The following is a 13,582-nucleotide window of genomic DNA, read 5'->3' as shown; positions in this document are numbered from 1 at the left end:
TACTCGATGTCCATACCCGTAGCATTTACTCACGTGCATCTTCAATGTAATAAGGTTGTAATCTATTACGTAGTAATTTGGCATGGTTTGCAACCGACAGTAATAAGTCACCTGCACGATGGACTTGGTATAGACAGCGCAGTAATTTACACCCACGCATCAGTATTCTTGCGCGACCCACTATAGCCCGTCACAATGGCCACAGGACATCCCACGTCAATCCAGGCACAGCATTGTAGCAATGATCAGGCGAATGTTTGTACCAAGTGACTTGCACCTTCGTATGGGCACACAACAATATTTGCTTTTGAGTTACATTATCTAGACCATTAACTAGATAAATCCATCCTCTCCTACTTTTAATCGTCAACAAAAAGGGGAAACACACAAGAGGCAGTTAAGCCAAAAACCAGAAACATCCATTATTCATGGCCTTGCTGCTTCCCATATTGGGTAAAAATGCATAAGAGCCATTACATAATTTATAATTCAGGAGCAACAAATAATTAATAAACAAACATAAATCCGCAGTCGAAAAAAAACTTTAAAGAGGGGAAGAGGATCAGGTTGCAGAATCAAAGCCATCCATAACAGCTCTCTGGATGCCGCATGAAAGATGCTCTGGTTTCGTTAATTAATCACCAGCTCAATTCTAGAAGGCAAGTTTCCCTTGAGCTGTTGCTGAGCACGCTCTCTAGGTTCCTTCACTTTTTTCAACCCGCCCGTGACATATTCTTCTTCACAAGGATTCACCACTAACTTCTCTAGAGCAATGGCATTGTCGATAAAATAATTCACTAGTTCAAGATCACAAGATCGACCATAATAGTTATGAAATTCCACCACCTTTAGGTATCGATGTGGAGGTCCAACAACTCTTTTCAGTTCCCTCTGTCTGCACAGCATGTCCATCGGGTACATCAACTGTGGCAAAAGAAGAATGCCGTATATGAGTAATCAACGCAATATATCGTTGCCTTGGAGAATGCCCGTAGAAGAAAGAACTTGCAAAGTAGAGTATGTCCGTGTGGATGGTCGCATCTAGTAGATACTAGTCACATGATGTCGCAACAACGCGCCGGTGAGAGAGACTCCAATAGGATTCAATAGTGGCTGGGTTCATTAAATCCGATCCTACTGCACCAATCTAACGCCTAAATAGATGGAGACTTGAATGAGGCCCGAAAACCCACCTCTACTACAAAACTCCGCAAGCAGGGAAATGCCTCGATCACGGGAGTCAAGGGAAGTAGACTCGAGTCTCCAAATACCTCAAATCTCAGTTCCAATTGCTTGACGTTTGTTAATTTAGGCACTCGACGTAGATGAATCCATAGTCTTTCCTGCATTTTTGAGAGAGATAGAGAATCAAAGGCGGCACATATCGTGATAAGGAAATAACTCATGAAACCTTAGGAAAGATCAGTCAGTGCTCTTACCGGGGATGGCATAGAAAAGGAAAGCTTAAGAATCCGCAGACAAGAAAGACTTGAAAGCAGAGACATGATCAAAACCACTCGTTCCGCAAAAAATCCTTCAATGGACACCTCAGACAGCCGGGGGACCTCGTCCAAACACCATCGAATTTCATCTTCTATTCCTTTGTAAGTGAAGGACACTAGATTCGTGTCATAAATCTCGACGAGTTGAAGATCCTCACAACATCTTATGCGCAAGTATTTCAACTTCAGTGATTGGCCAGAAACTCTCAAACTTTTCAAAGCACGAGCTTTTTCCAAAACCAATTTCTCTAATACCGGACAAGTGGCGAGCAATTGCTCAATGAGTTCTCCTTCCACATTTACTCGAAATAAGGAGAGCTGTTCAAGATACCTACAGCCAACATGCCAAGAAATGGAAGGGCTCGAGCCAAAGTTGCCGAGACCCGAAGCCCGCCGTGAACACCCTACATCAGCATCTATAAGTATCTCACGCCCTAACAGATATGGCAAGCAACTAGGGTCACAATCAGGCTTAAAATCCCCGTAACACGCGGGCATGAAATATAGTTCAAGCACTTTAACTTGTTTTGCCAAAGCAAACCTAATCCAGCGATCGATGCGAGACTCGTAAGAGATATTCAGGTCAAACCGTAACGCGAATCTTCGTAAAGAGTGCTCTCCTCCAGTTTGACGATGCACGACATTGTCCACCCATTCCACATATCTCGCCCTCTTCTTTTCCACCCACTCGGGGTTTAATTCCTGCTTCTCCAATAAGTGCAACCAGTCGAAATCAAGGTCGGTGAGAAGAGAAGTATACAAGTGCCTCCATCTCCTGGAAAGAACACAAGTCGCTTGTGCTTCTCTAGATGTCAATCGAGATAATATACGGTCTATAACTTGTTCGGGCAAACAGCTGATCCGATCCTGGATTGAGTTTCGCCAGAAGAAAAAAAAAATTTAAAAAAAAAAAAAATCTGGGGAAAAGATGCAGGGAAAACAGGAAGCAGGAAAAATTCAACGACAAACATACAAAAATAACAACTCTAGCACAACAAGACCGAATCCCTGGTAGAAACAACTGGTATGTATCGGACATCAACCAAAAAAACTCAATAATCCGAGACCGCACAAAACGCAGAGAGACAGAGAGGTGTCTTCTTCCGACCAGAACCATGCTGAAAAACGAAACTTTACAAGAAGAATACGTTACCTTATCGTCAGATTCGGCTTCAGATTCAGAGCGGGGCCTCTGTGGAGATAGAGAATCCATAGACGACAGCTCCAGTTTCGGCTTTCGCAGAAACCCTTGAGTTCCTCTGTTTGAGTATGACGGTTGAGTCTTGACAAGGGTCATCCAGGGTTCAGATTGTACGTCATTTCATGGGAAGCACGGGCACGTATCAATCATTGAATGCCGTGATCTGCTCTTTCGCTTTACAGATTTCAACTTGGGCCACTTTTTAAGATAAGCAAATAAGGGTTATGGACTGGGTTGTTCTGGTCCAGCGGAATAAAATGCCCTTGTACAAGACTGCTCGTCTTTCTCTCTACGAGGCCTTATAGACTTGCTATGTAACGATGCCCTTTTAGACTCCGGACAGATTAGGGAAAGAATCCCACTAGATTAAATTAAATCAGATAAATTTAACTTACTTAATTGATCTGAATCTTAAAAAAAAATAAAAAAAAGAAGAAGTAGAAAATACCGAACATGATGACCTAACTAATGAGTCTACCTACGTGAACACTATTATCCTAACTTAATTCGTAAATATTCATAATATAATATACATTGAGAAATCGGCATAAGAAGTTTTTAGCCAATCGAATTACGATGGGACCTTTTGCGTAGTTTCTTAAGTGCTTATGAGGCGATAATCCATGATGGCACAACCCTTTTTACATAGACGTTGGGGATAATTGTTCTAAAAAGTCATAACATCTGTCGTACGGCGGCCAATGCAATCTTCAATCTTTCAATTGTGCTAGTTTAGCTAATACCTTTCGACGTTTTGCCAGTTTAGTTCTAAACCTTTCTCGACGATCACGAATGAAAATCCGTATAATCTAGCGATCCGGACATTCGATTTAAGAAAATTGGCGGTTGTTCTAAAGATGTCCCTATCTCACATAGATCAAATGTCATTGACCATGTCCTAAACATGCGTGAAGTTCAAAAAGAAGAACCTTGCTTTAGAACGTCGCTCTTAATCTATATGAATTTCGTATTTAGCCATACAATGGGATATGCATTGCATGCTTTTAATTAAGAAAAGCATTTCGTACACCAACCGTTTAAACATTTCCTGCTTTTCGAAAAGTTAATTAAGGAAGCAAAAATAATAAAATGAAGAGGCACGATCCATTAAGTAACATTGCATAGACGATACTCCAAACGAAAAACGAAATGATAGATGTGGGAGTGGGTTTCCGAAATGTTTTTTTTTTTCAAATTAAATACAAAAGAAAATGATAATCGAGTACGTGGAACTTTCAGGATTTTTTTTTTTTTGTGAATAGAGATACTTCTATTTATAAGACACCATCATCCTACATTCTTCAATGTCGTCTTCTCTCTCTCTATTTTTTTTTTTTTTGGCGATCACACCTGAGAGCATGTGACATGTATGGACTAATAAACTAAAACAGGTCTCTAAGACCAAATCTAACAAAGGCAATACAATTTAAGGACACGCTGTTGGTGGCTATGCCCCTTCCTTCTTTTTCTTTTTCAGACTTTTTTCCCCTTTTTTTTTTCTTCTTTATTAAGTTCTTAACACAATCATCAACATAATTTGATAAAAGTGGGTTGATGACGGAAAGAAAATAATTATAGATGATAAACTAAAACTTTAAGGATCCAAAATTAAAATTTTGAGTCATTTCTCTTTGCGGATCGACAGAAAGAAGGAAAAAAAGAAAGATAGAATTTGAGCACTTAAAGGAGAAACTCGATTGAATTTGCCTCCGCTTGTCTCTGGTCCACCGCACCAAAAGTGAGATCGAATTCATCCAATTTAGCTAAATGTCACACGACAGCAGATATCTTAAACGAGCCGCGTAACGAATTTTTCAAGCATATCAAAAGGACACTTCCATAACAAAATGAGCCTCATTTGGGGTTTCAGGTGAAGTTGCCGCTAGGGCTGAGGCCTCTGGCTCTCCCAATGGGCCCATAGCCTACCCAAAATTTCCGAGCTTTTGGTGCTAGACCAAGAAGCCAAAAAGCTATGTTTGGTGACGTTTTTGTTTTTCTAATTTTCCGTTCTTTTGTTCCCAGGAATATAAAAAAAAATGGAAATCCGTCTGGTAACGTCGGTTAATTTTTATATTCTCCGGAATAGAAAAGTGGCCAGGGAATAGATTTGGAATAGAAATAAGAACTAAAAAAAAATATACTTTTCTGTTCCAAGAACAAAAGGAGAAACAATAGAAAAACAAGATCGGCTCTCTCTTTATCTTTCACAAGACATTCCCGTGCTAAACCCTAAAACCTTAACCTTAATACCCAAACCCTAAAACCCTAAACCTTAAATCCTAAAATCCCAAAACACAAAACCTGAATCCCAAACCCCTAAATCCCAAAACCCTATACCTTAAACCCTAAAACCCTAAACCCCAAACCACAAATCATAAACTTGAAAACCGAAACCCTAACCCTAAAACCCTAAACTCTAAACCCCAAACCCCAAAACCCTAAACCAGAATCCCTAAAATCCTAACCCTAAACCCTAAACTGTAATTTCCTTGACCACCACCCGATATTTATTTTGTCTATAAGGAGTAATTTTTTTTTATGATTGTATTGAGGTCATCCAATTTTATATCATAATATATTTTGATTCTATTTCAAGTCTAGTTTTATCCAAATATGGATTGTTAAGTCTCCACTGACATTTTTGTAATTAAATGAACAAATTATGAGTAGAAATTTATAGGGTAGTACCACAAAATTGGACTAGAAATAGAATCATAATATATTATGATATAGAGTTGGATAATCTCAATACAATCATAAAGAAAATTACTCCTTATAAATAGTGGTCGAGGAAATTACAATTTAGGGTTTTAGTATTTGGGGTTTATGGTTTGGGATTTTGGATTTTCGGTTTTAGGGTTTGGGGTTTAGGTTTTCGAATTTAGGGTTTAGTGTTTTGGGTTTTAGGATTTAAGGTTTGGGGTTAGGGTTTTAGGGATTCGGATTTTAGGTTTTAAGGTTTAGGATTTACGGTTTAGGGTTCGTGGTTTTGCTGTTTAGGGTTTTTGGGTTTGGGGTTCATGATTTTAGGGGTTCGGGTTTTGGGGTTTACGGTTTAGTGTTTGGGGTTTAGGGTTTTAGGGTTTCGGGTTTCGAGTTTTGGTGTTTAGGGTTTTATGGTTTGGGTATTGAGGTTTAGGGTTTTAGGGTTCCGGATTTTGGGATTTAGGATTTAGCATGGGAATATCTTATGAAAGAGAGAGGATCTTGTTTCTCGTTTTGTTCTTGGGAACAGAAAAACAGACTTTTTTTACTTTCTATTTTTGTTCCAAATCTATTCCCTGACCTACTTTTCTATATGGGGAATAGAAAAAATAACTGACATTACCAAACGGATTTCTGTTCTTTTTCTATTCCGAGGAATAAGAACAGAAAAATAGAAAGACTGAATAAATGGCCATTCCACTCAGTCATGGCCACGGTTCGAAACCGGCCGGTTCCGGTTCGTGGCCATGTGTGAACCGGAACCGGCCGGTTCCGATTCCGAACCAGCCGGTTTCGGTTCGTAATTTAAAAATTAAAAAAAATAAATTATGAAATAAAAAATAAATAATTATAAAAATATGAAATAATGAATTATTCAAAATAAATTATAATCAAAATGAAAATTGTAGGGGTGATCGGTTCCTGATCGAAACCGGGAACCGAACCGGTAAGACCGGTCTTTTAATTTTAGAACTAGGAACCGGACCGGCAAACCATAGAATTGGGAACCGGACCATTGGTCCGGTCCGGTTCTAGGCGGTCCAATGGAACCCTTTGCTCTTAATTAGCAAACGATCGTAGCCACAAAAGGCATACAACTTCACATGCTCATGGCTTGGCTTGGATTTTATAAACAACCTCTTTGATGGTTTCTTCATTCCCATTCGATGTGGGACTCTTGGCATTTGCATGAAGACAAGTCAAGAGTCTCATATTGAAGGCGTTCAAGGCAAACCGAGAGTTCCACATCGAATGGGAATGAAGAGACCATCAAAGGGGTTGTTTATATATAAAACCCAAGCCAAGTCTTGTAATTAGAGTTCAATACACCCAAGCCAAGCATTGCAATTGGAGATCAATGCACTTACAATGCATGGCAATTAGAGTTTAATTTGTTTTATAAAAAAAATTAAATGATGAAATTTTTTTTAAAAAAAATTTTCATTATTATTTTTAAAAAAAAATAATAATTTGGAACCGGAACCGGGCCTGTAGGCCACGGGCCGGTTCCGGTTTTGAACCGCGGGCCGGGTCAACGGGCCGGACCCGGGTTTGACCGGGCCGGTTCCGGGCCAAAACCGGCCCGTGGCCATGACTAATTCCACTTCTCACCTCCGGATCTCGTCAGCAGTCGCCAAAATAAATCTTCTCCGTCTCATACTCGTGCTCACTTTAATATTTGAGTTAGGCTTGCAAAGTATTCTACATTTTAATGTTTTGAACATACTCATCCTCATGGAAACTAGTTAATAGCTTAATTTCGTCAATTATCATGGGAGAAGAAATTCGTGTTTTTTCTTGTCAACATCCGATTTTGTGAAGTTCTTACATAGCATTTATGAAAATAGCATTTACCTTCTTACGCGTTCATCGGATGTAGGCTTATTGACATGTTAAAATTATTAAGTCATACATACTGACTCGCCCAAGATAATATTGTCTCTAGACAATTATTTTGCTTACAACCGGATGTTGGATTCCAAGCGTGCATGTTGCATATCCTGAGAGAAACAAAAAAATCTAAAAGGGTAATTTTTATTACTGATTGGCTAACAAGTGCGTAGCATTTGGTTAATTATCAACTTATGGAAATCCAATTAGATTGGCTAGCGACGCCATCACTACCAACTCTTAATTTTGAACGTGTGCATAGTTGGCCAAAGCAATAAAGTACCGAATAACAGGGGAAAAAAAGAAAACAAAAAACGTAATAAAAAATTGGATAAAATTGCAAGTATGCATTTTTTCTAGGACCTAAAAAGTATTTCAATCTTCCAAGAAATAAAAACTCTCATCAATAATTCGTCTGCTTCAGAGTGAAAAGAGAGACAAAGAAACGAGCAGTTCCAAATCGAAAGAGCCAAGCTAGTGAACCGAGTTCTTCTTGTCCCAAACTAAAAATTAGTGCTACAACTCGACGATTTCGATGTAATTCGTCAGTTTGCATGGAATGAAAACTTGATGGTGGGCATTTTAAGTAAAAGTTCACTCTTTTTTTTTTTGCCTGAAAAGTGAGGATATTTTTGTCTAAGTGTGTATAAGTTTCGATTATATACTATATTTATTTGTGTCTGCTAGGATGTACGTAACATAAAATAAAATAAAGATACTCAATAGCAGGGATTATGAGTAATAATGAACTGTTCCACAAGCTTCGAGGGAGAGGCTTGTATATCATCCTTAATCGTTTTAAACCACTCGCTAATTAGTAGTTAATCTCATATTCACGTTACGAGATGTCACGACATATGAAAATGATCATGTATGTATGTATGTGTGTGTGTTCGAGATATTTTCCGAATACGGTGTCATGGACATAGCTTTAATTATTACAAAAATCTAACACCGGGGCAAAATTGAGTTGACCTACACAAAACGTATCTGGTGCAATTTGAAAGCGCGAGCTACAATTCTTAGCTTCATAAATCTGAAGGTCCGTCCATTTTTATATACCAAAAACGTCAACTCTTAAATCGTCCCTGCTGTATCCAAAGATCGACGCGTGCATGGTGTCAAATGTATCAAGTTCACATCCAAATTCTTATTTTTGGCTAACAAAATTGGAATTCTAATGTAATTGATTCATAAGCGAGCCCATGAGCGACTGAATTTGGGTGCCTCGAAACCAATTGTGGGGGGTTCGACCCCCGACCTATCCGGTGCAACTATAAAAGCAAATCGGTTGGGTCCAATCAAACTTCGCGGAACACTTCTTTTTTTGGGTACTAAATCGGGGTAATTTTTCAATGAAAAGTGCCTATATGTCATCAGAATAGAAGTCACAAGACCGAACAGCAATCAAACATCAACTTCTTTTTAGCTTCCCCTGAAGCTATGGAACAGAATTTGGCGTATGCCATCCCCCAAAAAATTAAGATCTTTTGTCTGGAGCTTATGTCGAAACTCCCCTTCCTCCTAAGGTAAGGAACAACCTGTTAGGTAGGAAAGTTGGTACATGACCCCTTGTGCCGGATCTGTCGAAGCCATCCAGAGACTAGGGAGCGAGCATCATTTCTTGCTTTGCCTATGGAAGAAACCTGTTCGGGGAGAACCCAGCCCTGTCGATGGATGGACATCCAAAACTTGGGATAATACCACGAAAAATCTTAAACCGGTACCCTTATGATAAATTTATCCCAGATTAATTTTTTGACTACCAAAAATTCCAAACTGATACACATGTGACAAATTTACCATCCGTTAGTTTCCGTTAAATTTTTATCATCGAATTGCTAAGTTGGATGGCACGTGGCAGTTGACGGGTGTATCAATTTGAGGTTTACCTTTGTTCGTCACATGTGTATCAGTTTGTGATTTTTCGTGGTATTAATCCAATTTAACGAAAACTAACGAAAGGTAAATTTGTCACAAATGTACCGGTTTGGATTTTTAATGATAAAAAAAATTAGTTTGGGGTAAATTTGTTATAAGTGTACCGGTTTGGGGTTTTTCGTAGGGGTGAGCACGGTTCCAAGGTAAAACCGGGAACCGGAGAATTTGATCGATGAGTCCGATTCAGTTCTCGATTCTAGGGAGGGAGGTTCCGGTTCCCGGTTCCACTTTTTTAGGAGCTGTCGGTTCCAGGTTCTATAGGAACCGAACCGGGAACCCTAAATCTAAATCTAAAATTTCTAATTTTCTTACTACTTCTCACTTCTCAGCTCTCGAATTCTTATCTACTTAGATTAGTGGTTGGAAGTTTAGTTTAGTTTAGTTTAGTTTTTTTCTTTTTTTTTGTCTCTATAAGGAGCTGGACCATTACCATGTGAGGAAAAGGGCAAATATCTTCTTTAAATGATCGACTCTAACAGGTCTAGCAAAATAATTGTGGCCCATCACTGCACGTGCATGGTTTGATCGGATGTCTTTCTCATCAATAGGAGAAGAATGATTTTCCGATTTACTGAGAGGTTGATATTCAATTTTCGTTTATTGCAAACACTTGCGTTTGGGAACGTAGCTATATGGTTTGGAGGGGCATGTAGAACATTTTCCAAAGTTGGTTTAGATGGTTTTGAAGTACCCACCATTTCGCATGCTCATTACTTTGCTTTGGGATTGTTTCCGTCATTTACTCTTTCGGGAAATATCTTAAGTTTGACGGTTGCATAATTATAACCGTGGTGATAATGGGTGGTGGGAGGAGAAAAGAAAAAGTTGTAGTTGCACTTGCAAACAATTTTAAATTTAAAACTATTTATTAAGTTATTAACTATGATTATTGTTTCTTTTGATCCCAGGTGGTCAGAATTCGGAACAAAATTTTATGAATGTTTGAAGACCAAAACCTCATCTTTCTTTCCTTCCATTTTGATTGTGGTCCTGGATATTGTCTTAATCGAAATGCCAGTCCCTTGTGAATTCGGTTGCATATCGATTCACCCAATAATTTATCACTTTAATTGTATTTATTTGAATCGTAAAGCCAGGAAAACTAGTCTTTTATATTCTCTTTGGGTAAATGACAAGCTCGTTCAGCATTGTTGCGTTTATTTTCGTTTTGTTTAACTAAAAAAGAAAAAAAGAGAACCTGGAAACCGCTAACCTCTAAATTTTTTCGTGGTATTAGCCATTTGGATTTTGTAAGAAATCAAGTAAACTCACCGAATTTCGAACGGGTCACAGGAATTCCATGGCTCGTCCGGAAGACTTGAAACAACACCGAGTTCCGATGTCTCCGACCAGAGTGGTCCGGCACCATTCAATTCGCCCCAGACTAGACTCTGCTCTAATGTTAGGCCAACTGAAATGAGCCCGGATCTCCAATTACTGCGAAATTTCACTTTCAATAATCGGACGAATTCCATCAATTCCAGATGGCGGTGGCGGATGATCCGAGGGGTGCTGCGGTGACGACACCGACAATGACGATGATCGATGAGACCTACGAGTTCTCTGCGCCTCGTTTCTTCGACTCCATCAACGGAGAACCAAAGTACACTGGAGTGTTGAAAGGGCAATTACTCCATAAAAAAAATGGTTGTGCGATGATATGTAATCGGCAAATTGTTGTTAGTAAGGATAAATATCGTCAAATTGTTATTAGTAAGGATAAATAGCCACACCAGAGGATTTAAAATATAGGCTCTTTACTAATGATAGGAGAAAATGAAGTTTAATCTTAAGGCTCAATTTGTTTCGCGAAAAACGAGTGATTTCTTAAAAATGATAATTAATTAATGAAAAAACATCTTCATTATGGACAAAATTTATGTCTCACGAAAATATTTTTCGTTTACTCATTTTTGTAAGAGATATAAGTGATCATTTTTAAAAAAAGAATATTTTTAAAAGATTTGATTTTTGCGAAATATAAGGAATTTTAGGTGCTGCATGAAAACCATTCTGGTTCTGTCCAGAACTGATTTTTTGTTCCCAAAATCAGTTTTGGACCAGAAACCCGTTTGGTAACGCAATTTCATTTTTCTATTTCCGGGACAAGTTTGCTTCCAAAACTAATTCTGAAACCAGAAATGAGAACCAAAAAAAAGTTGATTTTTCATTTCTGGAACAAAAGTGAGAACCATTTCTGAGGAATTCATTTTCTTCAACACACATATTCATATGGAAGTCACGATCTTTGAGGTGAGAAAAAAAAGTAAAAAATCAAAAATTTCAAAACTTAACAGAATGGTTTAGAATCTGTGACTACCCACTTTCAGTGAAATTTAAATTTTTTTAGGTACCGAAAAAAATAAAAATAAATAAATAAAAATAAAAAATTTCAAAATTTCACAAAATGGTTTAGAAAACCTATGGCCACCCACTTTGAGCAAAATTTAATTTTTTTAGTTGCCAAAAAAAAATAAAAAATTCTAAAATTTAAAAACTTCACGAATATCTTAGAATACCTGTACACCCAATTTGAGCGAAATTTTATTTTTTTAGGTGCCAAAAAATAAAAAAAGCAAAAATCAAAAATTTCAAAACTTCACGAAATCGGCTTAGAATACTTGTGGCCATCCACCGAGTAAATTTAAATTTTTTAGGTGCCGAAAAAAATTAAAAAAAAAAATTTCAAAACTTCACGGAATAGCTTTAAAATACCCGCGCCACCCACTTTGAGTGAAATTTAAATTTTTTATATGCCAAAAAAATAAAAAAAAAAAAAAGTAAAAATTTCAAAACTTTACGTAATGGCTTAAAATACCCGCGCCACCCACTTTGAGCGAAATTTTATTTTTTTAGGTGCCGAAAAAAATAAAAAAAAATTTCAAAACTTCACAAAATGGCTTAGAATACCTGTGGCCATCCACTTTAAGCGAAATTTAAATTTTTTTAGGTGCCAAAAAAAATAAAAAAATAAAAAACTTCACATAATTACTTAGAATACCTGTGGCCACCCACTTTGAGTGAAATTTAATTTTTTTTAGGTGTAAAAAAAAAATAAGCAAAAAAGAAAAATTTTCAAAACTTCACAGAATGGCTTAGAATACATGTGGCCATCCACTTTGAGTGAAATTTAATTTTCTTTAGGAACCAAAAAAAATAAAAAAAATAAAAAATACCATTTGGGCACCTAAAAAAAATTAAATTTTACTCAAAGTAGGTAGCTAGAGGTATTGTAAGTCATTCTGTGAAGTTTTGAAATTTTTGATTTTTTATGTTTTTTTTCACCTAAAAAAATTTAAATTTCACTCAAAGTGGATGGCCACATGTATTCTAAGTCATTCTATGAAGTTTTGAAATTTTTGATTTTTTGCTTTTTTTTTCACCTCCAAAATTAAAATTTCACTCAAAGTGGTGGCCACACACGTATTCTAAGCCATTCTGTAAATTTTTGAAATTTTTGAGTTTTTGAATTTTTTTGGGCACCTTAAAAAATTTAAATTTCACTCAAAGTGGGTGGCCACATGTATTCTAAACTATTCTGTGAAGTTTTGAAAATTTTGATTTTTTTAAGCACCTAAAAAATTTTAATTTCACTAAAAGTGGGTGGCCACAGTATTCTAAGCAATTCATGAAGTTTTGAAATTTTTGATTTCTTGATTTTTTTTGAAAAATTCAACAAATTTCCTATTTTCCTGAAATCTAAATTTTTTTTATTTTCTCTACATTTTGATGATTTTTTCTGGAATTTTTCCATTTTTTGGGATTTTTTGAATTTTTTTAAAGATTTTTATGAATTTTTTGGATTTTTTATTCCATTTCTAAAAAAATGGATTTTGTTCCCGGAAATAGAATTTTCTCATTGTTTATCAAACGGGTTTTATTTCGGGAAATAGAAATTTTGTCTTTGTTATCAAACGGGTTTAGTCAGTTCTAGAAATAGAAATTTTTGTCATTATCAAACAGGTTTTTTCTCGTAAACTCATCTAGGAACCAGTAAATGTAAAAATCTATTTCTGCCTCGGAACTCGCTCCTAACGTAATAGTTATTATTCGGCTACCTTAGGTTGCATTTATTTCGCGAAAAATTCAAAATGAAAAATAATTATTTGCATCGCTTACAAAAATCATTGAACGAAAAAAAAAATTTCATCACCCACACGAAAACAGCAGTTAGTTATAAATTCTCGTTACGATGAAAAAATTTTCTACTGACTGATTTTTTTAAACGGCGCGACTAATTATTTTTCGAAAGAATATTTTCTAAAATTTGAGTTCTTCGCGAAAGAAACGCACATTTCATGCCCCAGTTACCACCGCCGAACGATTATGGAAAATGCGGAAA

General features: G+C 36.8%; 1 protein-coding gene across 1 annotated transcript; it reads right to left on the bottom strand.

Moving 5' to 3' along the window:
* Positions 1 to 380: 380 nt before the first annotated feature.
* LOC115674621 (F-box/LRR-repeat protein At2g42730-like) lies at positions 381 to 2,816 on the bottom strand. The gene is made up of 4 exons (XM_030597071.2): positions 2,656 to 2,816; positions 1,440 to 2,369; positions 1,194 to 1,343; positions 381 to 924 (listed from the first exon to the last, which is right to left on the bottom strand). Exons 1-4 carry the CDS (start codon positions 2,797 to 2,799, stop codon positions 631 to 633), a joined length of 1,518 nt encoding a protein of 505 aa, XP_030452931.2. The 5' UTR covers positions 2,800 to 2,816; the 3' UTR covers positions 381 to 630.
* Positions 2,817 to 13,582: the final 10,766 nt, after the last annotated feature.

The sequence above is a fragment of the Syzygium oleosum genome, unplaced genomic scaffold, assembly GCF_021117445.2.
Source record: "Syzygium oleosum isolate NSW1041296 unplaced genomic scaffold, Sole_v2.1 Sole_v2.23, whole genome shotgun sequence".
Classification (NCBI taxonomy): domain Eukaryota; kingdom Viridiplantae; phylum Streptophyta; class Magnoliopsida; order Myrtales; family Myrtaceae; genus Syzygium; species Syzygium oleosum.
Note: the sequence above shows the minus strand (reverse complement) of the source record. Positions and strands in the feature narration are given on the sequence as shown.